Source organism: Ambystoma mexicanum, chromosome 11, assembly GCF_040938575.1.
Source record: "Ambystoma mexicanum isolate Mex_15411 chromosome 11, UKY_AmexF1_1, whole genome shotgun sequence".
Classification (NCBI taxonomy): Eukaryota; Metazoa; Chordata; class Amphibia; order Caudata; family Ambystomatidae; genus Ambystoma; species Ambystoma mexicanum.
Window position 1 is genome coordinate 931,038,144 of NC_090934.1, and position 27,540 is coordinate 931,065,683.

The following is a 27,540-nucleotide window of genomic DNA, read 5'->3' on the forward strand; positions in this document are numbered from 1 at the left end:
AAAAAAAGTGTTACTTGCATGTATGGAACCGCCAACGTCAGCACTTGTGTGCTGTTGTTTCCCCTACATGCAATTTTAAGTAAGAGTAAAAGACAAAATCGCCTTTCCTCTTTTGGTTCTACGCTCTGTTTTGAAAAAAATATGAATGCTGCCTCCAGACAGCATTTACAATGGATTCCTGTAGAATGCGTCTGCCTTTAGCAAGTGCTAAACGGAGGCAGATTCTATAGGAACCCATTCGTTTTGCGCCCACATGAAAATCTCACGCAGGTGTAAAATCAAGGGCTCTTAGGGGGACAGAGAAGGAAGCGTTAATTGTGCTTTGTGCCCTTTCTCCATCTTCAAACAGAATGAAAATGTCCTGCAGCATTAAGCAAAGGCATAATGGCATTACGCCATGGTTTACAGCTCCGCTTCTATAACATGACCCTCACTTTCTCAGTCGTGAGAGTGAGTCGCAATCTTAAGGTAGTCCAAGCCTGAATAGCCCCCACAACCTTTGTTTTTTTAGTCCAATGCGCTCTAAAACAAGTAGGCACCTACCCTGTAGGGAAATGCCCAAGTGCAGACCCAACATGCTAGTGTGGGCCAGCTGTTTTGGTGAAAGTGAACCAGTTTATTGAGTTACTTCACTGTGAGGCTAGCAGTGCTGCCCTGTGTTACTGAATAAAGATTATTCAAAATGCACCATTAGCGACACATTTTGCCAAACAACTCACCATTGGGTACTACTCGAACAGCCTGTGGCAAAAGAACGAATTGCCATTTTCTATTGTGGGACACTTTTTTTTAAATTGGTGCCCTGTCCAGTTTTTGTCCACCCAGTCAACCCCCGAATATCACACACATGGAATTGGTTGTATTCGAGCGCAGAAACCTGTCTTCGGGTCATTTTTCTCCTCAGAATAAGGGAAAGGAAGTTGGTTCCTCTAACTGTGACACTGACCACTGATGATGTGAACTGTTTGATAGTATTTTGGAGTGTGCGAGCCATTTCTACAACGTGCTGTGTATTATAGTTGAATTATTATGTTAGCCAAGTACTCTACCCATCCACTCAGCTGTTAAAATTGAAATGTCACCTGTACACTTGACACAGACCTGAACATTTAAAACATGTAATAGTATTGTGATCATTAATTCTCTGTATTGTAGAAGTTACCACTGTGACGGTTGCCAGCGTGGGGACCTCAGCGGACAATGTCTTCACTACATCAATTGCTAATGCAGCTTCCCTCTCGGGGCACGTTCTGGTAGGTTTTAATGGCTTGCTAAGGTCACTTTTACCAATTTTGTAAAAACACTTTATGAGCCACACATCGCGTCTTTTTTGTGCACATTCAGTTATTTTTTTTTGTGTCACTGTGTACTCTCCCACATTGCAAATAATCTTGGCAGTTGGCAGATAGTAAGTCACTCCACTAGAAAAGTGAAAGGAATATTCATACTACCATTTGCTGACCATGCAAGGACCACTCGGTGTGTGGATAGCCATTCATTGTGCACACACATACATGCACCACCCCCACCCACCATTCTGACTGAAAGCCCCCACAAGGGCAGTTCGGAGGACCATGGCCTTTGACTGTAAACAATTTTCTTTATTTGTCTATTTGTGTCAATTAAGCAAATGAGCATATACCATTACACAGTGTAATAGTGGGGGATATGCTGAGCGTTAGCAGAATGGGTGACCTCTGTGTCCTAGACAGCTTTTCATCCGTGCCATGTAAGAATTCTATCCTCCAGTTCTGCTTGCCATTATTACATTAAAGTATGGTGCTCAAGACCATTTCAATTTGCAAAAATAGAACATTTGAAGACGTGTCAACATCTGAACTCTTTAGATATTAAAGCATTGGTTCTGAATTCCCTGCTCCCCAGACCTGTTTATGGGAGTGCCCTGTTGGTTGTAGTTAACCTTGTGCTACTGCGGAATACAGCTACCAATCTGGTTCCTGGCAGTAGCAGTCAGCAACATCTACCTCTCTTTTTGTGCTCAGCTTGCATACTCCATTGTCATTGGGGCCGACTAGAAAATTCTCTATATCTTTAGTTTATTGACAAAAATACTTCTTCACTGAAAAAAAAATCCGAAGAAATAAAGGAAATTGCGTGGTAGACACTGGCAATCTTTTGTCTCACTTTCATCTTAATGGTGTTACAGAGGTGTTAGGACAGGGTAGCGTAGACAGAGCAGCCAGGCTTATCTTAGGAGGGAGGGAGAGTGGGTTGTAGAATCAGTACAAAGAAATTGTAATACACAGATGGTCCAATGAAACACTGACACACTTGTAAATAATGTATGGTTTATTTAAATACAAGTAGGTCCAGATTAGTCTTTGGGTAAATAAGCACTATCACAGATTATTTAAACACATTATAGAAAAACACAACACTATGCTTCAAGGTACACGGACCAAAGCATATGACCTAATTTGGAACACCTAACAGGAGTTCTAGGGAAGTCAAACCAATAATGACCTTTTAGATTACTTTCAATAATGTAAGGATAGTAGACACTAGCAGTTATACCGTGATACTCAGCAAGAAACCACTTAGTAAACCAACTATACAATATACTTTTTGTGAATAGTGGAAAACTTATTCTAGGTACAGGGAAAACCTACAACTTCTTTTGTGATAACTCACAGTAATACTAGGTGAGTAAAACCTAAGGATGTAATATTATATCACAGGTGCTTTTGAGATCAGTAAAACACAGATTGAGATAAGCAATGATTGGTCTAACTTATTTTAGGATGGAAAACAGCAACCTCAAGGTAAGAAAAACCTATACACAAGGAGCTATCAGCAACTTAAGTGCCAGTAAAAACCTCAGACTATTTTTGTGCCTGTCTAAAATAGACCAGCGAAAGCTAACGCCAGTGTTACACTTCACAAATGACTCAAAGTTGTTCTAGATAGGTAAAACCTAATGCGGACTTATTCTGGACAGGCTAACAGCAAGACCCAGTTGGGGACACTCATACATTTATTTTAACAGGAATAGTAAAGTGGAACCAACAGCATTACTTCTGAGGAAGAGGCACAACCAATTCACAGGTGAGTAACTTAACCTTATATATACTTTTCAGAATAGTGAAACACACATTCAAGGTAAGCAAGAAACTTTGTAACTGTGCACTCTGAGTTACAGTTACCAACCAACATCTTTAACAAGTGCAAGTTGCACACTTGTTATTCTTGTCAAGGCAGTACCCTTTTCTCACGCAGTCCTTCCCTTATTCCATAGCATGAGTTCACTCAGAGGCAGTAGAGGGACCCCAGTGGTCAGGGTGCCAGCTGTAGGCAGGGTGAGATAGCGGTCAGCTGCAGGCAAAGTCAGAGTTCCAGAGGAAGACTGCTCAAACAAGTAAGTATTTCACTTTAAAGTTAGTTGAGGGTCCAGGGACTTCAGAGAAGACACCCTGGGAAGATTCCAGCAGTGGGCCTGGGTGAACTGGACGAGAGACCTCCCAATCACAGTAAACACCCCAAAACTTCACAGGAATCACAAGAGACTTAAGGTAAGTAAATATCCAAGCCAGCACAGTACCTCAGCACAGAAGAGGATTTTGCAGCAGGAGGACTTCAGGATCTGTAGCCAAAAACCTGGTTGTTGAATTCCTTCATCCAGAAGACAGGACAATTGAAGGACTTTTACAGCAAGGATCACAGGGAAGGCTCTAGGCAAGATTGTTCTCGGGGCTGGATGCAGCTCTGTGGATTTGGCACCTTTTTCAGGAGCACAGAATGATACAGAATATCGCTGGTCGGATACTTGTAGATTACAAGGTCCAGCACTCTAGGGAGGGGACTTTTCGTCTGGGATCTTGCCTCTGGAGGTCCAGCAGGATGCCCACAAAGTTTCAGTGGGATTCAGAATTCGGAAGACCATGCACCGCACAATGGCTTGAGGTCCCAGGGTATTGGGGTACTGCAGACCTGCAAGGTCCCAGCACGGCATGGGATAGCTCAGAATGAACGTCTTCTTGAGTCTAGTGGGTCCCACCAGGCTCTGGGTGGGAAACGCCATATTTGGAGTCCCCAGGTCGATTGGAAGGAAGGACTACAGCAGACTCTGGGTGCACAGCAGGCTCTCCGGTCGCTGGAAATCGTTTTAGCTTCAGTTTCTTCATCTTCCTCTTCAGTTTTGGTTCCAGTAGTCGACTACCTCTTCAGCTTCCAGGATTAGACTTTTATGCAGGAACCCAACCAGTCAAACAGCCATGCAACATTCAAACTTGGGGGGCTGGCAGTCCTTTGAGAAATCTGCCAGCCAGCCTTCTAGTTTGAACTGAATTCTCACAGTCAGGCTGTAAAAGAAATGGCTGCAGAGTTTTGGACTCCTCCTTCGCTTCCTGCCTTCACAGACACTCTAGAGCCTGGGTGGGGAAACCACAGGATTTCAGCCGAAATTAAAAATCACACAAAGGAATTTCCCCACCCTGGATGTCAGGGGAAGGAACAAGAAAGGACAAGGAACACTAAAATGGATAATAAAGAAGACAGTGATCTTTTTGTTAAAATGAGCACCCATGGGTGCCTTAACCGGGGCTGTGAAAACTGAAGGTGCACTGAATTAATAAACAGGTTCACTGCCACCAGCCATTAAAGGTAAGTTTGTCCTTGTAACATAAATGTTACATTTGAAATGAGAAAGGGGATACTCGGTATCTCCCTAGCACCCCACATAATGTGGGGGTGCTGGTAAACCTGATAAAATGTAGAAGGGATCCAACGGTACCCTTTCCACCCTTGGGAATTGTAGTTCTTCACAAGGTTAGCCAGATAAATCAGAGCCCCTATGGCAATTCAGCAGCAATAGGCTCTTATTACCAAAAAGTTGTCAAAGAGGATAACTTTTTAAAAGATACTATGGAGAGTCTTAGAAAGTGCACCCATAAAAAGAGCTAAATACTCTGTGAGTGTGGAAAAAGATTCCCAGTTCTGTGGTTGACACAGATCAGGAAAATGTATCATTAATATGAAACTCTTATCCAACAAGAGGAAACCTTTGTTTCCCCACTACGATCAAGGAGTGTAGGTGAGCAGGCAGGTGGGCATGAACTATGGAGGCATGAACTATGGAAACATACTCACCTGCATGCATGCTGCCACTTCAGTTTAGTAGCCTTTAAGAAACAAAGGCATGACTGCGTGCATGGAATTGACAGGAATAGATTCCTTTCCCCTTTCTTTTCATGTACAGCTGTTTTGGTTATTGCACGAAGGGCCATACTGTGAGGTATACATTATTAAATGAAGTCTATTGTTTTGAAGTAGCCATCCTCTACATTGGAGATTCATCCACTGGCAACTTTGAAACCCTCACCTGATGTGGGCATGTATGCACAGCTGTTAGTATTTCCGATCCTATTTATGCGATTTAATTGCAGTCCTACTTTTTAACTTTCATCCCATTCTATAATGCATTTGAAAGCCATCAACAGCACCCAATCATACTTGAATACCTTAATATCAGTGTGACAAATACTTTCGGGTATGTGCAATTTGAGCTGAGATTGCATCAAACCTTTGAATCACACGTGAAAACTACAGTTAGCTTTTCGAAATCTTGTTTTTAATCATGGCACATTTTTACAATCATCATTGTAGTTTACTTAATCAATTTATCACAACAAAAGTATAACATGTTGAATGAACAGTGCTTTATCTGACCACCAGCAATGACAATGAAGATGGAAGTACCATTATGAATGTTCTCTCCTTTTTCCAGTCTGAGAGAACGGCCTTACAGCTCGGAGACACCCTCAGCTCAGAGAAAACCACTCTGATAGTGGTTCACACAGATGGCAGCATTGTCGAAACAAGAGGGATAAAGGTGCCAGCTGCTTCTTTAACGCCAGGTACAAGATGGAGGCCTTCATATCTTTGTTGAGGGTGGGAAAGCCTTGAAAGGAATGTTTAGCAGTATGCATCTGCCATTAACTTTAATGCTTCCCTAATGTTTGCTGAGCGATGGTGCATATTCCTGAAGGGATAAGCGATTTTGGATATATGTATTCTCTACTGACGTAGGAGCATGAGAGGATAATAACAAATAAACAGTTCTCCCCTTGTGCGAATACACAAGGAATCTTCTTTCTTTACATTCTAATGAACCTAAAACCCACATATTTCCAAGTCTGAGCACATTACATTCTACCAAAATAGTTAAATTAAAGGCCAGTAGGGGCAGGAGAAGCAGAGTGGTGCGAAAGATGGATGCTTCTTCCATCCGCTCCAAAATCTGTGACACATATTTTTGGTCTTTAGCCACCCAGGGGGCTGGAGAATGAAAGCACTTAATCAAAGCAAGACCCTAAAGTGGCAGGGCTGTTTTCCCATCAATGCAAGGTGTTTTTCTTGCACACTGGCAGCCTTTCTGCAGCCAGTGTTGAGAGCAGAGCTGACACAGAGGAAACAAAATGGCAGTTACGCGGGCAGATAGCTGTTGTGATCAAGGGCCACATTACAGTATGCAGAGGAGCACTTGCTATGATGTACTGAAGAAATAAAACCGAACATGGTGATTTATTTATTCTACGAGATTGACCGACTTGCAGGAAGTATAGCTTCAGGGCCATTGCTTGCCACCTCCTGATACCAACATAACAATAGAATTGCAGGATGCAATGGCAGTGATTTTGGCACACCTGATGAGGTCATCAGAGCGAAGAAGTCAATTGGGACAAAAGCAAAAAGTTCAGAGCCTCCCTCAAAAGGTACAGTCTAGGATGAACACCCTACCCAGGTTTGCAATAGATGAGGTAATCCACAAAAGGACTGTCTCCATTTCCACAGTGCTGGGTTTTTGATTGATTATTTATTATTCGCCTGTACACAATGCCTTTCTTAGTTACACGCCTACAATAATTTCTAGTCGTCAGACCAGGAATCCTTGGTTGCCATTATAATGGCAATAATCAGGAAGTAAAAAGATTGCAGGCTGCCACCTCATTTTGGTCCTTATGATCTTGATCATTGAGATGGCTAGCCTAAGCCCCCCGCCAAAGAGCCATCTTCAGATTTTTCTAACCACGTTAGAGTAAGGAAATCCTCACCTTGTCACTTCACCTATGTATGAAATGTCATGAATTGTGGTACACCATTTGGAGAAATTTGCTCACAGGGTTGTTCCTCTACTTTTCTGTCATTTTTCCTTCCTGATATTCTTAAGGCATATATAGCAAATTATCGTGAAGTAACTGTCAATTCAGGACCTGAGGTAGAACCAATGACCTAGAAACATGTAAAAATCCTTATATAGGAATTGTGAGATTTGTTGCTTGAAAAATATATTTCTGAAGGACAATCATGAAGACTGTATTTATTGTTTTCATCCTGATCAGGCACCAGAGGATTGTATCATTGGTCTCTCTTTTGCTTAACAAATATTGTGGGACCATTGTAGGTAACTCCTGATATGCTTAAGAGAAGGTGTGGTAATTTCCTTGGGAGATGACTCTGTTAGTAAAGTCCCTGCCTTCGTGGGAGGTTAAGTACTGAGCGTTCCAGTCCCTCTAGGAAACAAGCCCACTCTGAAGAAAAGCATAAAACGGAGAAGTGTTCTTGACAGGAGCCTTCTACTAAACAACAAGAGAAGGCAGGTACAGGAATGCATAATCCATCAAAAACACTAACGTGAGTGAGTGTGCCGCTTTTACATATAGGAATACAACTGGCCTACTAAACTAGGACTAAAAATGTTATAGCATCAAACTGATTACTCCACCCATCAATGAACAAATATTAATTGTGAAATACAATGTGTATGTTAGGTTATTTGGCATTTATATAGCGGTCTATATATCATGGGTAGGACCTTAAAGCGCTGGTAGGTTGAATGCCCTATGGGACCGTAGTCCAGGTCAGTTGAGAGAGTAGGGTGTCGAAGGGTGCTTGGGTGCACAAGTTAAGTGTGCAGCTGATGTAATTGCCTGATGGTAGCTGCATCCTAGCATTAGGTGTGGTATTGATATTGGTTCAATGTGTGCAGTCTGATGGGTGGACACCAAGACTGGGTTCTGGCTGCGTTAGGTCTGTGGGACGCTTATGTGTGCAGCTAGGCCGGTTTGTCATGGGATATAGCTGCGTTTTATTAGAATGATGAGGTGTTCATGGGATGGTGTTCGTATGTGAGAAGCTAGGCCGAATTGATCGAAGGGTATAGCTGCACTCTAATTGTGTGATGGTGTAGAGTAGAGAGTAAGCGTAGTGATATGATATGATAGTTTATTTATACAGCCCCCACACACAATGCGTTTCAAGGCGCCCCACGACAGGGGAGGGAACAATGGAAAACACAAAAACATGCCTACAGGCCATGAACAGCAAGAATGTGAAGATTAACCATCGCACTCAGCCTAGCGACACCCCAGACACCCCAGACAGTGCAAGTGCCAAGATACAGAGAGGAGGGAAACGGGAACAGACAGACGATTACTGCACTAGGCCTGGTGACATCTCCCGAGAATCACACAAGGTGATGGAGAGGGGAGGAGAAAGGAGGGAGAGGAACAAAACAGCAACCATTGCACTAGCCCCTACGACACCTCATGCAGTGCCGGAGAGGTGTGGGGGGTGGAGGAGTAACAAGTAAAGGGTGGGAGGAGACAAATTTATTTATTTATTTATTTGAATTTGTAAAGCGCACAAACAGCCCGCAGACATCGAGGCGCTGGAGCAGAGGTTAAGATTGCTTACTTGAGGGTTACAGTGAAGCCGCCCTAGAAAAATACTTGAAAACATTTCGGTAGTTACATGTTACAGTGCATTGCAGGTAGGTTTTGAGAACTCAAACAAAGAGGTTAGTCTTGATGGCTTGGCGGAATACAGTGTGGGATTCAATGGCTCTGAGGTGCGGAGGGAGCGCATTCCAAAGGGTAGGGGCAACTGAAGGGAAGCTGGAATCGCCCGCATGTGCTTTGTAAGTCCTCGGGACAGACAGGAGGTTAGAGTATTGTAATCTAGATGGTTTTTGAGAGACGGGTTTGGTGATCCTGCTGCTTAGGTAAGGAGGAGCAAGGTTGTCATGGAGACATTTGTGAGTCAAGGCGAGGGCTTTGAAGATAATTCTTTGCTTGACAGGAAGCCAGTGGACTTGTCTTCTGAGTTCAGAGATATGGTCTTTGCGCGAGAGGCCTGTGGCGGCTCTAAGCGCGTTATTCTGAACAGTTTGGAGTTTGGCTATATTCTTGGCAGTGGTACCAATGAATAGGGCATTACAATAGTCGAGTCTCGAACCAATGATGGCTCTAGCGATCGTGAGACAGTTTTGTTGGGACAGGAATGGTCGGGTCGCATTGATGAGTTTGGAGTAGTAGGCGGATGTGGAGGTTATGGCATTGACCTGTTTGTTCATGGACATGTCAGGTTCAAGGTACACTCCAAGGGTTTTGATGGACTGGGAAACAGTGATGGGGATACTGTCTATGACAAAGGAGGAGTACTGTTTGTTCAGTTTATTTAGGGTGGACGGCAAGCCAACCAGCAGGAGCTCAGTTTTGTCACTATTAAGGCAGAGCCAGTTTTCTGCCATCCAAGTTTCAATTGTTGAGTAGATTGAGTTTAAGGTATTTTGGTCAGATGCGTAATCACCTGAGAGGGGGATAAGTACATGGGTGTCATCCGCATAATTTGTATACGAGATGCCCATGGAGTCAAGGATTTTGAACAGGGGCCTCGTAAAGAGGTTGTAAAGGCTGGGGGCCGTGCAGTAGCCTTGCGGGACGCCACATTTGATGGTGCTGGGGTCGGCAGAAGAGGAGTCTGAGAAGACCTTCATAGATCTGTCTTTTAAGAATGATTCTATCCATTTGCAGGCATTGTCTGAGAAGTTAGCTATTGAGGATAGATGCTGGCAGAGAGTTTTGTGGTTGACTAAGTCAAATGCTGCCGACAGGTCGAGGAGCAAGAGGAGTGCAGGCTTGCCTGAGTCTCTGAGGTCATCAATTTGATTCTTCAGGTCAAGGAGAGCTGTTTCGGTTCCATGCCGTGGCCTGAACCCTGATTGCCTAAGGCCAAGGAGATGGTTGTTCTCTAGAAATGTCTGTATTTGCAGGTAGGCCGCTTTATCCAGAATTTTCAGTAGGAAGGGGACAGTGGTGATTGGCCTGTAGTTTGTCGGGATGGCTGGATCAAGTGAGGCTTTTTTGAGGAGCGGGCGAACCCAGGCTTCCTTTAGATTTGGTGGGACTTCGCCAGAGTGAAAGGAGGCATTGATGAATGCGGTTATGATAGGGGCTAGTGAGGGGGCACAGTCTTTAATTACTTGCGCTGGGCACACAGAGGAACGTCTCGAACAGAAGAAGCTTAAAAGGAAAAGGGAAAATGAATGGAGAAAAAAACCCACGATAGAAAATAAATCTCTCTGGAAAATCAGCGAGAAAATTTACAAAGAAATGATAATTGAGGCTAAGAAAAACTACTACGATAAACAGATTTCAGTAGCAGCCAACTCCACCAACAAACTTTTCAATATATTGAAATCCATTGATAAGCCAAAAGGCATAATCCCTGCCTTCTCGCCCACCCAAGAAGAATGCAACGCAACACAGATTGCATTCTTTAATAAAAAATTAATAAGGCCAGGGACATCATAGCCAAATCCCAAGCAGCCTCTAAGTCACCCACTAAAGACACACCAGAGGAACGTGTACACCAGACGACCCAATTCAAGTTCCATCCCATCACTACCAATGACATGATAAAAACCCTAGCATCCATGAAATCCACCACGTGCGCCGAAAACATACTCCCGGCCAACCTGATCCTAGACCATCCAGCCATTTTTGCACCAGCTCTAACTAAAGTAATAAACACATCCTTCCGTGATCAAAATGTACCAAAAAGCATAAAAAGGGTAACGGTCACGCCCCTTGTAAAAAAACCTAACCTAGACCAAAGGGACCCAAAAAACCTAAGGCCCATAACTAACTGCAATTTTATACTTAAAATCATTGCCACCACACAACTTCAGGAACATGTAGAAAGCTCAGAACTCCTCCACCATCAACAGTCAGGATTTCGACCAGCACATAGCACAGAAACAGCTATGCTGGATTTACAGACCAAGATGCTCAACATTATTGATCAGGGAAAAGCCGGCCTGCTAATACTTTTAGATCTGAGCGCGGCTTTTGACTTACTAGACCACAACTTAAGTCCGCTCTAAAAGAAACAGCAAACTGCTCAGACAAAGCAATACGCTGGATCATGTCCTTCTTACAAAATAGAACATCTAGAGTCCATTGGGGAAATTCATTTTCAATAGAAAAAGAAATTACATGCGGAGTCCCCCAGGGTGCTAGCATGTCCCCACTCCTGTTCAACATATACCTCAGGTTTCTATGTATAGTCCTTGATAACATCAACACGTTCTTTACCAATTATGCTGATGACACTCAGCTGGTAATAGAACTAAGTGGAGACCATCAAAAGGACAACAAAAAACTTGACACAGTGTACAAAGCAGTAGAGAAATGGATGGACCAAAATTGGATGTGTCTAAATGGCAATAAAACCGAGCTCATGGTCTTTGGTTCCAATTTGGTCAGATCCAAGCTCCACCCTGCATATAACACCTTTACCATCAAAAACACTCCAATCAAAGTCCTTAACAAGGTTAAAACCTTGGGGATGATGTTAGAAGCATCCCTGGGATCCGAGGCTCAAACCCTTTATGTGAAAAAAACATGCTCCTACCACCTCCGCTTATTGAAAGCCATTAGACCCTACCTATCGGAGGAAAACGGCGCCACGATCGCAAGAGCCACAATTCTTTCTCACCTCGATTACGGCAACGCGTTAATACTGGGTTCTAACAAAAACTGTTACCACAGCTACCAAGTCCTGCAAAACAATGCAGTGAGAATCATCAAACAAATATCTAGGAACCAGCACATTAGCGAAGCCAGGAAAGGACTACACTGGTTAAAAATCGAAGAAAGAGTCCAATTTAAGTCACTCACGCTTACACACAGATGTATATATGGAAAAGCTCCAGCTTACATGAGAAGTAAAATCATCCCATATCAGCCCTCCAGAGAGCTAAGATCAGCCGAACAAGGACTGATTACGACAGCCCCTTTCAGACTCAAAAACGGAGCGGGCAAATCCTTCCCTGTCACTGTAGCAGGCCTCTGGAACAACCTCCCGGGCCAGATAAGGATGGAAGCCAACTACCAACACTTCCGAAAACAATTGAAAACTTACATCTTTAAGTAAAACATATAATACTTCCTGCCCAGTTCTATATCTGCTCTAGGGTCTTGTGCTTCGTGTATGTTATCCGTCACTTGTCTCTCCTGTTCCTGTCTCTGCGCCCCGAAGCTTGCGAGCTACCAGCGCAATACAAATAAATAAAAATAAATACATCCCCCTTGCAATTGGACGGTTTGATGGTTTGGAGGAGAGAGATGACCTCTGAGACACTTACGTCTCTAAAATCAAACTGGGGGGAGGGGTTAGGAAGCTTGGTCGGTGGAATGGATTGACTGCTGGTTATTAGCTTGGAGATCTCCTTTTGGTGATTGAGTATTTTGGTTTGTAAGGTTTCAAGTTTATTAAGCATTGCAGATTGGATCGCATTGCACCAGGATCCATCCTTCACTACTGGAGAGGGTGGGGAAGGGGGTGTCTCCAGTTCTCTGAATATGGAGAAGATTTCACGGCTTCCTGATTTAGCAGAGGAGATTCTGGCATTAAATGACGTTGCCTTAGCTTCAGTAATGGCAGCTTTGTAGAGTTTAGAAGAGGTTTTGAATGCTAGATGGGTGGCTTCTGTTGGGTTATTGCGCCAGGTGGTCAGTGCCGCTCGATTTTTCCCTCGCATCTGTAAGAGGTCCTGGGTGAACCAGGCATTGCAGTGTTTAGTTTTCTTTTCTTTCTTAAGAGTGAGGGGAGCTACCACATTAACGGCCTGGGAGAGGACCCTTCTGAAGTCGTTGTCGAGGATAACTGGGTCATTCACGAAAGGGGGGAGCAGTGCAGGTACATTGAGGTGCTGAAAGAGGTTGTCGTGGGTGAGGAGTTTGGCACTGCGCGTGAGGGCAGCTGGAAGAGGTGTAGTGGGAGGTTGAGAGTCTCTAGAGGTGTTGATGTTGAAGGAAATGAGATGGTGATCGGTCCATGGCAGAGGCGTGATTAGGGTGGGGCTGATTGGGCAGTTGTGTTGAGCGACCCAATCAAGGGTACGGCCTTTTGAGTGGGGGGGGCTCGAGATGCTCTGTGTGAACTCAAGGGTGGATAGCGTTTTTTTTAAGGCTTTGGCGTGGGTGTCTTTGGGGTCGTTAAGGCCCAAGTTGAAGTCACCGAGGAGCAGGATTTTAGATGATTTCTTGAGGTTGTTTGTGATTGAATGGGTGAGGGCTTCTTGGAATTCATAGGAGATGCCTGGAGGGCGATAAATGAGGTGGATTGCTATGGTGCAGTTATGGGAGAGCTTAAGTTTTAAGAGGAGGTAGTCGGAGCTATCGTCAAGGTTTTTTTGGATTGTCCCAATAGAGAGGGAATTTTTGGCAATGACGGCAACCCCTCCACCTCTGTGGGAGGAGCGGTCTCGTCCGTAGATGAGATATCCTTGCGGGATAGCTAGGGCGAGGGCAGGTCCTGAGACATCGGAAAGCCAGGTTTCACTGAGGAATAGTAGGTCCAGGTTGTTGTGAATGATGAGATCATTGATATCAAGGGAATGGGCAGTGAGGGATCTGCAGTTAATCAGGGCGCATTTGAGGGGGGCTGCAGGAAGGGGGTTGGCAGTGGGCGCAGGCACAGTGCAGGGCATATTAACAGTGGGCACAGGCACATCAGCAGTGCAGGGCATGTCAACAGTGGTTACAGGCGCAGCACAGGGCATATCAACAGTGGGTGCAGACACAACAGCAGTGCAGGGCATATCAACAGTGGGAGCAGACACAACAGCAGTGCAGGGCATAAGAGCAGTGGGCGCAGGCACACCAGCAGTGCAGGGCATGTCAACAGTAGGCGCAGACACATCAGTAGAGCAGGGCATATGAGCAGTGGGCGCAGGCACACCAGCAGTGCAGGGCATGTCAACAGTAGGCGCAGACACATCAGTAGAGCAGGGCATATGAGCAGTGGGCGCAGGCACACCAGCAGTGCAGGGCATGTCAACAGTAGGTGCAGACACATCAGTAGTGCAGGACATATGAGCAGTGGGCGCAGGCACATCAGCAGTGCATGGCATATCAACAGTAGGTACAGGTGCAGCACAGGGCATATCAGCAATAGGCGCAGGCACAACAGCAGTACATGGCAATCAACAATAGGTACAGGCACATCAGCAGTGCAGGGTATATCAACAATAGGTACAGGCACAACAGCAGTGCAGTGCATATCAACAGTAGTAGGTGCAGACCTAGCTGTGGCTACAGACCTGATAGCGGGCTTAGATGCGCTGGTATGGGATTTAACATTATTGAGTGATCCATGGAGGTTTGCGGCGGTGGTGCGCAGCTCTGTTTTTTCTCTGAACATAAAGGAAGTGGACTTGTCCATGACCGGAAGTGAAGGGATGTTACATTGCTGGTGGGCACGGCGGGAGCACGAGTATGCGTTCATGCGGTTGCCAGGGATGGGTGAGTACAGGCTTTTTGTGGACAAGGTGGGGGGGAGCGGGGGGGCTAGGGACAAGGTCCGGTGTTGCGGGCGGTAGTCTTGCCCGGAGGCGGCGTAGCCTTGAGGTGAGGCTGGGTTGGACTGAGTGATGAGTGTCCTTTAGCGTACGTGCACAGAGGCGGGAATTTCTGTCAGAAGGGCTGCGGATTTCGGTGAGTACTAATTGGTATACTGAAACAGGGGTCTTACCTCCCTGTGGCATCGTCGAGCAGCGAAGAGCTGCAAAGAGAGGAGCGGGCCTTTTCTCACGGCCTTCGCTCTGCGGCTTCGCCTCGCGGCGCGCCTCCCCTATATTAAAGCATGAGGGGAGGGCCTGCAGAGGTGTGGGAGCCTATGAGGGCGCTGTGGGGCTCTTTGTTGTTTTGTTTCCTTGGTGATGGTGGCGATGGCCATCTTGTCGTACATGGCCTCGTGGGCAGGGGGGCCGCTCCGACTGCTGATTCCTGCACGGGGAGGCAGATCAGCTGGATCCTGGTGCGGCGGAGGTCTCCTGATGCCAGCTAGCAGCGGAGCTGCAAAGAGAGGAGCGGGCCTTTTCTCACGGCCTTCGCTCTGCGGCTTCGCCTCGCGGCGCTCCTCCCCTCAATTGATTTTAACCATCATATTAGGTCCAGAGACAATTCCGATAGAGCAAGTGCAGAGAAAAAGTAATGGGGGGGATGAGGAGAGAGGGGAGAGGGGAGGGGAACAAAGAATAAAACAGTGGAGAGAGCAGAGAAGCAAGGGGGGGAGCAAATAAAGTTGAAGGAGCCAGTGTTGAGAGCAGATTTTTTTTGTTTGTTTATAAAACTTTCTTACACAATAATTTTGAGACAGTTAAAGCTCTTTACAAACATACAGAATGCAAGCAATTATTACAAAACATGTAAAGTAGAAATTCATTTTGCAACCACCTTATAGACATATCACTGTCATGCCACATGAGTTATGGAACATTAATTTACCTGTAAAACACATCTTTAAAACATCTTTATAACAATGATGAAAAACGTTCCACTGCAATTGAAAAGACGTGAGGCATATCGCCCAACATTTAATCAGTAATTTAGAATGGAATCTGTTGCATATCCTATGTCGTATGACAGTTGGTGTTCGTACAAGCTGTTCTTAGGTGGTCACAATATAAATGTATACTTTCAATTAATGTCTTTGTTGTTAAATAATTGTTTGCTTTCTGTATGTTTTTAAAGAGCTTTAAGTGGTTCAAAACTATTTTTGCAATTTCTTTTTACATGCAATTAAATATTTTGTTACATAGATTGTCTATCATAAATTAATCTTGTTGTTTTCATGGGCAAAGTAATCCGTTCATTGCCATAAAGAGCATGTTTTGGTAAAGAAAAGCCACAAGTTGTTAAAGTTGTAAGGGCTTCTAGTCCACGGGGTCCTCTCATCATTGGATAAGAAACAGCATCAGAAACTTCAGGCTTTTACCCATCAGAGGTATCGATCCCTCACAAACATCACTTGTTAACAGAGAGAACACTGTCAGTGGTACCAGAGGCATCATTATCTACGGATAGGTCACGTCCAAATGACTATAAATCAGAAAAAGGGAAGTATTGCTGTGCCACGGGTTTTAAAGCAGACGGGTTAAAACAATTTGGTAACCTCTTCTTGCCAACCCTCCATCTAACAATAAGTAAATTAATGCAGGTCACATTTATTCCTTTGACAAAGAAAAGAAAACACCAGAGAGACAGAAAAGTATTAAAATGATTCTGTATTTGGTTGCACAAATGAGTAGAATGACTGCTAAATGATGATATGCAAGCAAAACATACAATAAAGACAACCAGCATATAAGTAGTGTAAATAAATACAAGGAACAAAAAAAATATTATTGGCAATTAGGTTGTGAATCAAGGAAAGAAACAAAAATCTATATATTCATGTTCAATAATCACTAAGGTGTAGGCTTTAACCAGAGAAATGGAGGAAAAAGGAAGGGGAAACAACCAGATAGGAAAAGAGAAAAGTAGAAAACGAGTGGAAAAGCAATAAGTGATAATAAAGATGAAAGGACAGAGTCATTCCTGTCCTAACGTAATACTGTGAAAAAATCACTGAGCTGAACAATCCTTATATTGCTGATGTTTTGGATTATCGCTTGTCAATCTATATTCAAATCTAGAGATGAGTCCAAAAAATGCAAAAAAAGCAATTGCGGTGCATCTCGGGAATAGCTTTGTTTTCCGAGGTCAGGTCCAAATGACTGCCAACGGACAGGATTTAATTGATGGACGAGCCACTATTTACTACGATTAAAGAACTGTCCACGAACAAAGAACCTTCAATAGTCAAGTCATCCTCAACATTATGCGCCGTCGATGGGAAATGAGATGACAGTAAGGAAAACACTGGTCACAACAAAACCTATGTATACAACGAAAGTCGAAGATGACTCGTCAATGAACTCAGAAAATATATTGCCCATGTCAGCTAAAGGAGGCACCCATCTTTTGGAGGAGTCGTCAATTAAGTCTGTGGATCAGCCACTTCTTAAATTGTTCCCTCATAACTCCAATAGCAAGGGTATGCCAGATATACCTGAGCAAATCATAACAAATATGTGTCTAGATTGAGAACCAGAGGCTAGGAACATTTCCCTACACAAGGAAGGGAGTTATTCTGTAGAGAATAGCTGCAGTTCCTATAGTGAATTAAGGCTCATTACGAACAGTCTAGGGCTCAGCAGAAGAGGATAATTCCAGCACCTTTGACACCATAATTGGACAGGAGAAGCATCTCTTCTCAAGGCAACCGAGCCCCATGTGGTCCTTCGAACCTCTGGACGAAACCTACAAAGGTTCCAAGCCCTCTTTCACTGCTAGAGACGTACATTTGAGGTACAGCTCCAGAAGGAAGCTCTCCTCTAACTAGTTAAAGTCTTGGGAAAAGACTTGCATGACTGGGAGGCGCACCAGCAGGATGCACATGATAAGCGTAATCAGTAGGAGAGGGCAGCCCCCATGGGAGGCAGATAACTGGGGGAGATTTTCCCTTTTCGGTTGATAATATTTCAATGGTGTTACTTCATTGTGTTTGGGTGGTAAATTGGGAAGCAAAGCCCAGGTTTTACAGATCATTGCAATGATTCCAGCGCATTTCAAGAATTGTACCTTGTGCAGGTTCCATTTTTTGCAAAACTCTTGAAAATGGGTCACAACGCTGTCAGCGTATAAATGACCTAATGTCTCAAAACCTTGTTTATCCCAAGGTTTCTCAGCGAGATTCACCCGATGGTCCACAAAATGTACTATTGAGAAATATCATATGGCACTGTGGATGCTACCTTTCTGTGTGTTGTCAGATTAGATCATATGTGATGGATTGTATTGATCGATGTAGGGGGCGTTTTAGTCATGGATTTATCTTCCCACAATAGGTTCAGTAATGGGAGGTCTGTAGTGTAGTTCTGCACCATTTTACCACGTAAGTCGAGTAAGATTTCACCCCTCCGGGATTAAGCATGCTGTAACTGTGTTGCATGGTAATATAATTCGAGTTCTGGAACACCCAATCGTTCAGCTTAATTGTTTTTTTATAGAGTTGACAGCGCTAACCGCTGCACACCATTAGCAGTTTAAGTAGTAATTTGCATATTAATCTAAAATACAAAATTTGAATTATCATTGGCATTACTTGAAATAAATATAAGCGCTTGGGAGCATAATCATTTTAGAAATCACTATTTTTCCCATAAGCGATATCGGTAGGTTAGACCACATACAAATCAAATTGTCCAAATTAGACAGAGCTTTACCCAGGTTCTCCTGGTACACTATGTCAAAATCTGCATTTACCATCATGCATTGGTATATAAACAAGTGTGTAGAGACTTTCAGGGATGGGTCAACTGGCTCATCAAACAGGGATCCAGGCAGTGGATATAATACAGACTTTGCCCAATTGATCTGGAGACCGGATACCTCACAGTACTGTTCTATGATCGTTGGGTACAGTATCGCTGGGTTTCTGAATATATAAAGCAGATCATCTGCATGTAGTGAAACTATATGCTTCATTTTGGTTGTAGATGCACCTTAATTAGTGATGGATGGCCAGAGCTTGCATGCTAACAATTCTATAATAAGGGTAAATAATAAAGGCGAGAGGGGATAGCCTTGCCAGGTGCCTCTCCCAATATTCAATTTATCTGAAATAATGTTATTTGTCTGCACTCTGGCGATGGGATTATTGTACAATAAAGCTATCCAATTCCGTGTCTGCGGTCCAAAACCAAACCTTTGATAAAGGCGAACATAAACTCCCAATCCACAGCGACAAAGGCCTTGTCAGCATCTAAACTGGCCAGGGTAATGTCTGCTGGGTTAGAAAGGACAAGATCAAGTGTCATGAAAAGTCTCCTAAAGTTCATTGTGGTATTTCTATCGTGTATGAAATCAGACTTATCTTCATTCATTATCCTAGGAGCAACTCATGATATTCTATTTGCGTGAATTTTGCTTTGTATTTTTATGTCCGTATTAATGAAAATAAAAGGTCTGTATGATCCGCACTTAGTTTCTTGCATTTCAGGCTTTAATAAAAGTATAATCATAGCCTTCCCTAAGGGAAGGCGGCAAAACCCCATTTGCTAATAATTCTGTATGCATGTTGTGCAGATATGACAATTAGTAGGTCGTCAAAAGGGAGTAGATCTATACTGGTAGCCTATCGGGACCAGGAGCCTTACCTCTCGGTAATTTAGCTATGGCCCACTGTATATCCGAAGTAGTACTTGGTACCTCCAGCTAATCTGTTTCAGCATGATGCAAGAAAGGTAATGTGATCCTCCTGTCCAAAAATTTTTCAATCTTTCCACTATCTTGTGTGGTCTTTGCAGTGGATAGTGATGAATAGTAGAATTTAAATGTATCATTGTGTCATTGAACCCATATGGGCCAAAAATGCTGTTTCTGTCTGGGACTTCTATTTTAGTGATTGGTTTTATTGTCACACAAGTTTGTGGTTATCCAAGCTGATGATTTTCCAGCTTTATCACCAAATTCGTATTGGAATCTTGTGTACCTTGGAATTCAAACTTACTAAGTCTGCCTTCGTCCTGATTTACACCAACTGGTGAATCATGTTGCTGTTTCAGGACAGTGGGGTCAGAATGGAGTAGTCTGTCCAATATCTTAATTTTTATCATCCAGTTTTGCCATTTCTCTGTTTCAGATTATGTTTGATTCCCCATGACCTGGACATTCAGAAGCCTACACTCTTACTTCAAAAGTTTTCCATAGAGTGCAGGCAGAGCCAACAGACTCCTCATTGATTGTAAAATAATCTTGAATCTCGTTCCATACCATGTGGGCAGCCCTACTCCCTAAAAATAATCATAGGGTGTAAAAATACTCCCAACAAAGCTCCATGGATATGTTTGGCCAGAAGTTCACATAGTACCAAAGGAAGAAACTACTATTATTACTGCCTGATGGGAAGACGTAAACCTGTATTTTTATATGTGCATGACTAAATAGGTGCAAAGAAATAATTATTTCAAAATCATTTCCGTTTTCCCATTAAAACATATTTTTACCCGCATATAAAACACTCCCATTGGGAATTGGACTTACATTTTTACTCCCTAAAAATCATTTTACTCCCAACTAAAGAGAGTAAAATAACTGGAGCACTGCATGCGGGCGTATGCTATGTCTGGTTAATGAAGAGGATTGTAATCTCCGGCACGTTATAGGATTGTCTACTTTACCCAATGCAATTTTTATCAGGAGAGGTGAGTGAACAGATAGATTTTGCAAGCCCTGTCTTAGATCAAACTCTACTAGCCCACTGGCATTGGCGGGTAGTTTTTATACAGGGCGAGTACCATTTGCATGATACTCAACCTTGCTGGCGAGTATGGGGATGTTAGAAACATATTTTTAATTTACTGCAAGCATACTTTGCAGTAAATAGCAAATACAGGTTTCACTGTGCATGCTTGAGAGCATTTCAGCAAATATGAAGTGTGCTTATAGCGACATGCCCCACTTTACGAAAAGTACTGGTAAATATTTTGTCCCCAGTCACCTTGGGGCAAGTGAATTTCTCTTAGGTCGAGTATGTAAAAGGAGGAACTCGCCCTGCAGGTCTAGTGGGATTTTTAAGAATTTGCAAGGCCTTTAAGTACTCAGCACTTAATACTTTGTGAGCGTCATAGTTGTTGATTTATAATCCTATCACGCGAAAAGGTATTGTGAACTTGTGATCAGTATCAGATGACACCTGATTCATTACCATGCAGCTACCTCCAGATATCACATACCTGGAATCTCTAATCAGATGTCTAAAATACAATTAAAATCCCCCCAGATGGCCATGCAGTCATTCTGGTCTAGCAATAGCTGTGACATTTTGGTGAAGAACACAGTGTCATCAATAATTGTCACTTAGACGTTATGTAGTAATGCTTTTTCACAACCTATTTAGCCTCTCTATATCTATATAGCTGCCTAAGTAATTGGAGTATTGCATTTCCAGGCCAATATGGCTGTTGTGGATAGCAATATTGCCACCCCTGTGCAGCATAAGAAAAAGAGATGCATAGATGCCCTTTCATATTTGTATGTAGTTTGACATGCTCATCACCTGTCAGGTGAGTTTCTTGTAGCATAGATATTGTAACTCTGTCTTTTTAAATAAGAGATTACCCTGTGCCTCAAGACTACTCCATTGATGCCTCAAATGTTTCATGTCATGCATTTAATATCACTGTTCGTCTGCGTACGGTTATATAAAGACATATCAATTTCACCTTGAATAGTGGAGTTTTTTTGTTGCAAATACAAGTGTCTATCGGTCGAGTTGATCAAACTAAAAACAATAGAAACTGAACTTCCTCTCCCACCTGTGCTTCTGATTCTCATCTTTGGAAGCAAAGACGGTGTAACTAACAACAAAAAGGAGAGAAGGCACACCATCCCAAACGTACAACCCCACCATAGGTAAATTACAGGCAGAGGTGGTTCATAGCAGCACAATCGAAGCGCAGCGACAACACTAACCCTAATGCCTAGACGGTTAGGAGGGAGGTATTCGGGCATCCTAAAGGGTTACCATTCTCTGAGGTCGCTGACTGCACTATTTGTAGAAAGGATATCGGTCAAGCCCAAATGCAAATTGGGACGGAATGGAAAGAGAGTATATAGTGTAATGGATAACTTGTTCCATTATGGAATATATCATTTGAGATCCATAATGTTATTTGGAGATCACTTTGGAAGGGCTTCGATAAACTGTAGAGCTGAGCAAAGATCAGTGAAAAGATGTCTCTACTCCTCAGCCGTGCATATTTTAGATTCCTTTCACAAGCAGTTTCCTCATTCCTCTGCAGGTTTCCCTTTGTTTCCGTGTTGCCACACTATAGTACGGATATAAAGACAGCCATGGACCATTATAAATCATTTCTCCATGTTCTGTTGCTGTGGCCACTATCCAGATCTTATCTTCGTAGCAGAGAAACATCATAATAATTGCTCTTGGAGGGGTCCCTGGGATGAATTTCTGCAAGGGAATATTATGCACCCTGTCTGTATAACCAGCCAGTGAAATTCCTCAGAATCCGGTAGCAGGTCGGGAAGGAAGTTCTCAAGACATTTTTCGATGTCATTCTGTTCAGTTACATCAGCAAGCCCCAGGAGGTGTATTTTGTTGTCTTCCAAAACCGTGACCTTCCATTGTATTTCTGCATAAATGTTCTGCAGCGATGAAATCTCCTGTGAGGTGGTTGTGACAGTACCTTTCATTGCCGACACCTGTTGTTCCACATCTCTGGTTCTTTCCCCAAGCTTATCTCTAAACGTATCCATATATTGGCGAATCAGGGCTCCACTGTGCAAAAGAGTATCAATTTGAAATGTCATTTGTTTATTACCCTCCATTATCAGCTGTTTGAGATCATTGTTTGTAGGGTTATCATCACAACTGGTCTTAAGTGTGGATACAGTAGTCGCTGTTTCCAGTACTGAGTCCGTATTGGGAGTATGGTACATTTGGAAAGCTGTAAAGCTATTTTGAATTGTGCATGTGGAGTTACCTAGCACTGATCATTTGCTGCATATTCGACCAGGCATCGGCAGAGCAAGTCTGAGGCGCTTTGCAAAATAATTATTCAGATTTTGTACCCTTATCAGAAAGTGGTCCCTTTCTGGTTAGGCATGAAAACCCAGTTGTCTCCTTAAAGACGACCAATGTGGTTGTCGAAGCACTGTGTAGTCATTTCTGTGCTAAGTCAGACATAGAATAACATTGTCTGTCAACAAGTCTATCCCTGTAGCTACAATGATGGGTTTTCCTAACTTCAAAGAAAACAACAAACATGTGCTCGTCAAGATGTCTCACAGAAATTCTGACCTCTGTCCAAACATGTTCTATCCTATGTTGTATCCCTACCACTAATAAACTAAACGGCATTGTTTTAGCCTAAGTAAGTTTGCTCCCACCTACTTCGCTTCTGGTGGCTGGTTTCTGACCCCACCCAATTGTGTCTATAGTTCTCTCTCTCTCTCCCCCCAGGCTGTGCCCTGCTGTTAAAGTTCACAGTTAGGCCCTTCAAGTCTTCCTCGTCTTTAAGAGAAGGTTGATCGGGACTTCCATGCAAATGTTCTTATCAGTTCCAAAAGTACATCTCCACATTAGAGTAGATGCTTCTCTAATACTGTTACTTGGTTGCAACTACAATAGTGATAAGCCTTGATTGTTCTGCTTTTATATACAGTCTCCTGTTCACCCCTTACTGTGTCTTACAATCGCTTCTGTTTTTTTCTCGTCTCTGTCTAGCATGGGCTATCTGACCCTTCAGGTGGTCTGGATACTGTATAACTTTCACCCCCACGTGGGGTATTCTCAGGGTCAACGCCTCATTGGTGGTTTGGCCCTTCAGGCCGTCGGGTTCTCTGGTTGCGTACACCCCCTTGGTGGGTATTCTCAGGTTCAGCCCCTCGTGTGCTGTTTGGGCTTTTAGGCCGTCAGATTCTCTGGTTGTGTTTGCCCCGTTGTGGGGTATTCTCAGAATTGATTGGCCCTTATGGCTTTCTGATTCTCTGGTTGCGCTCACCCCCTCGTGGGGTATTCTCAGGCTGTCTGGAATTCTCACCACTCTCCACCCACATCCCCTGACTGCCGAGTACCTGTTCTGCTGCCGCTGTGTGTCCGGTGGGGAAGCCAGCTTCTCCCTTTGCTGCGGAACTGCGACCCTGGTGTCTTTGCAATCAGGTTTCTTCTTTCGGTTCTCCTGCCTGCGACCGAGAGAACGTCGGCGTCCAGACGATTGGATGCTGGTATGTTACTCTGGCAGTGACTTGCTTCTTCATCGGTTCGGCAGTTAAGTGATCCTCTGGCTCTGCAGCTTTCTACCACATTCTCTGTGTGTTCCTGCCCCCATGCTCCTTCTGGATGGGAGATGTCCGCTCATTTGTGCTCCAGCGCAGACTTCTGTATTTCGCCCTCAGGCTGTCTCTCCTCTTCTGCATGGGACTCAGTAAGTTCCTTAGTAAACATCATTGGTTCTATTATTCAGAGATGTGGCGTAACAGAACCAGGTCCAAAACCAAGCCAGTCACCTTTAAAGAGGCCTGCACATTATGGTACAGCTCAACCCCCATATATCCAACAAGTGCTTAGAACTCTTGGTTAAAGGGAGATGTAGTAACAGCTTTACTTGGGGTTTCCTTGTGGATGACACCCCCAGTTAGATCCTGCTTGCCCTGTTACCTGGGGGGTGTTATGCAGAGTGGACTCACCTGCCTAGTCCCAGAGGGGGTGGATCATCTTTGGGGAGAAGGGACAAAGTCCCTGTATTCATCACATTACTCAAGACATCCTACCGGAAGCAACTGCCACCTGGCTCAGGATGCCAGGGGTTCCGGATCGAGGCTGGTAGTACACATCACCAAGCCAAGCGCTCTCCCGTGAGCTCCACTGGACAAAATCAAAGCAGATCAAGGCACGGGGTATCACAAGTCCAATGAGGCGAAGTGAGTGGCTCTGTCGTCTGCCCAGGCATCAGACGAGTGCTTTATACCAAGGGGAGACAGAGGAGCAGACCGTCTCAGGGTGGAGTCTCCAGCCAAACGCAGGTGAGAGCTTAGGTTACTCACTGCCGTTTCACTGTTATAGCATTCACAGCCTCAAAAGTATTGCCTTTTTAAATGAAAATCAGGTTTTGTGGTGTGAGAGCAGCAATTCAGAACTGTGATCCAACGCCATCTGACTGTTTCCTTAGAAACTTTCATCAAGGAACCCTTGTCACTGTGGAAAGGACTTTGAATGTCTTGGTGCCAGGAGAGCACCCCAATTCTATAGTAAAAGGACTCCCATCGTCATGTGGTCTGACCAATTGTTAATTGCATTTGGTAATGCCGAGCAAGTACTGCCCCAGTGTTACGAGGTTATTGTTAGTTGAGTCATTATTTCATCAAATACTGTCATCAGTCAATGTGAGAAACCTGAAGGTGGCTCACCCGCTAGTACCCAGGGTTCTGTCATCCAGGTGGCCCGGACACAGCCATCGCTTTTGGATCCAGTTCCTTGGGGGGTGGACCAGTGCGGGAGGATCACAAGGATGAGGGGTCTTCGGGGATTGGAAGTGGGACAAAGGACAGCGAGACGCGGTATCCCCTTCCATGTAACACCTTTTCCCCATCCTACCATGTAGTATACTTAGGAACTCAACCTTTTCAGAACGAAGAGGGTTGCAATGAGGGAAGTGCCCTTGACCTTTTCAGAGAAAGATAGTTGCTTTCATGAGCCTTTGAGAATAAGAAACATAAGACCCGCAGTCAAAGCTGAAGAAACCTGCATTGTGTTTCGGAGGTACCTGGGGCTCTAGCGTGTCGATAGCCAAGGCGGAGAGGATAGCTTCCCACCGTGGCACTGCCCTTGGCTCATACAGCAAAGCAGCGCCAGTAAAGTCAGCACAGCTGGTGATTTGTGGAGACTGATACTAGACCGGTTTGTGTTAAAGTACAGGTTGCAAGCAGCAACATTGTATAGCGAGAACTGAAGAAAACAGTGTGTGAAGGGTAGTGATAAGCAACACAAATATAATTAAACCACAGATGGGTGACTGAACCTTTGAAGCCAAGACAGATACCGTAAATCGGAGTGGTCCGGTGCCACGTGCATTCTCATTTGAAGGTCTCTGTTATGTATCCAACTGAAAGGTGACAAATGTAAAAAGGAATTGTGAAATTGAAGTGGTCCTGCAATGGGTCAAGTCAAACCCTGTGCACATTCGAAAGTCTTCCGAACCCGGATGTGGGAGACTAATTGTGTAAGAGGAAGGATCTGAGCCCAGCTGAGGGGGATCCGGGGTGAATAGTTAATCACCTGAATTGAGTCCTTGTAAGAGGAAAATCATTTTTCATTTGTTTTGTTGCATCAGGCACTCTGAATCAAGAGACTTTGATAGGCAAAGAGACTTGGGCACAGAAGGCCCTGATGCTAGTGATGGAACTGTATCCTTGTGCCAAAGAAGCCAGAGCTTGTGCTATGCTGCGGCGACGATGACATGTCCAGGCTAGTTGACTCGGGTGTGGTTGGTGCTTTGATTCTCTTAAATCTGTCGGCCGCGTTTGACACTGTCGACTACACCCCATCCTGCTGTCACGCCTGGCACAGATCGGAATATCCGGCCAAGTCCTTGCTTGGTTCACCTCTTTCCTATCAGACCGTACAAAAACTCTTCTTATGCCCCCTTTCCTTTCTTTCGTCCTGTCCTCTCACTTGTAGTGTCCCGCAGGGCTCTTCAAATTCCCAGATCCTGTATAACATCTACATCTGGGCACTGGTCTGCATCATCCATGCCCACGGCCTCAACTGTTACTCTTATGCCGACGACACTCAAATCTTTATCCGGTTGGATCAGGATCTAGTAGATGTGTCGTCGTGCCTTTGTGACTGTCTGAGTGCCGTCGGCAATTGGATGGACCAGAACTGGCTCAAGCTCAACGGTGACAAGACCGAGGTACTGGTGGTGGGCTGTCCCCCTGATCCCTCACTCTAGACCACCGCTTTCTGGCCCGCTTCCCTGGGTCCTCTTCCCAGCCCAGTAAGCAAAGTAAAAAACCTGTGTTTCATTCTCTCTGCTTCCCTTTCCATGTCTAACCAAGTGATGGCTGTGTGCCAAGGCGCTCACTATCAAATCAGGGTCTTGAAGAAGGTTCTACCCATGATACCTGAACCCATGCACCCTCCTGTAGTCGCAGCGCTAGTTCTCTCCCGCTTGGATTACTGTAATTTGCTGTACTTGTCGCAGCCTATTGGCTTAATACAGCAGCTACAGCGCATAAAGAATCTAGCGGCTAGGCTGGCCACGGGCACCCCGTATGGAGCTCACATCTCCCCGGTGCTGCGCCAACTTCACTGGCTCCCGGTCGGCCAGTGTGTTCATTTTAAGGCCCTGTGTATAGTTCACCAGGCTATGCATGGTCAAGGGGCCACGTTCCTGCAGGCTAAATTCTCCCGCTATCTCCCCGAACGGGATTTACATTCTTCTGCCGCAAATGTTCTTACTGTTCCAAGATTCCATCTTACGAGGGTCAGTGGCAGGGCTTTTTCCATAGCAGCAGCTAACCTCTGGAACAGCCTCCCTCCTGCCATGAGGAAAATTCCCAACCATCTTGGTTTTAGAAGAGCACTTAAGATTGTTCTCTTTTAGCTCTCTACTCCGCGTCTTCCTCCCCTACCATAGCATTCCTCCTCTTCAGCGCCATGATGCCTTCGGGCGGCCGTGCGCTCTATAAATGTAGATAACATAACATAACGCTCGAGTGAACCACCTTGTCCCATGCTGAAAATGTGGGGAAGGGAGGTCAATTCCTGAACATCCTGACATATATCATTTTTGTGAACACTTCTTTCTTTTTCATAAATACTACCCCC

At 44.3% G+C, this 27,540-nt stretch overlaps 1 protein-coding gene across 2 annotated transcripts in view; it reads left to right on the plus strand.

Annotated features, from left to right (window-relative positions):
• Nucleotides 1-27,540, plus strand: part of DEAF1 (DEAF1 transcription factor) — a 364,344-nt gene that overhangs the window by 20,736 nt on the left and 316,068 nt on the right. For both annotated transcript variants that reach the window (XM_069624041.1, XM_069624040.1), the window contains exons 2-3: nt 1,156-1,253; nt 5,744-5,873. In XM_069624041.1, coding sequence (XP_069480142.1) covers nt 1,156-1,253; nt 5,744-5,873 — 228 coding nt within the window. The remainder of the gene's footprint in view (nt 1-1,155; nt 1,254-5,743; nt 5,874-27,540) is intronic.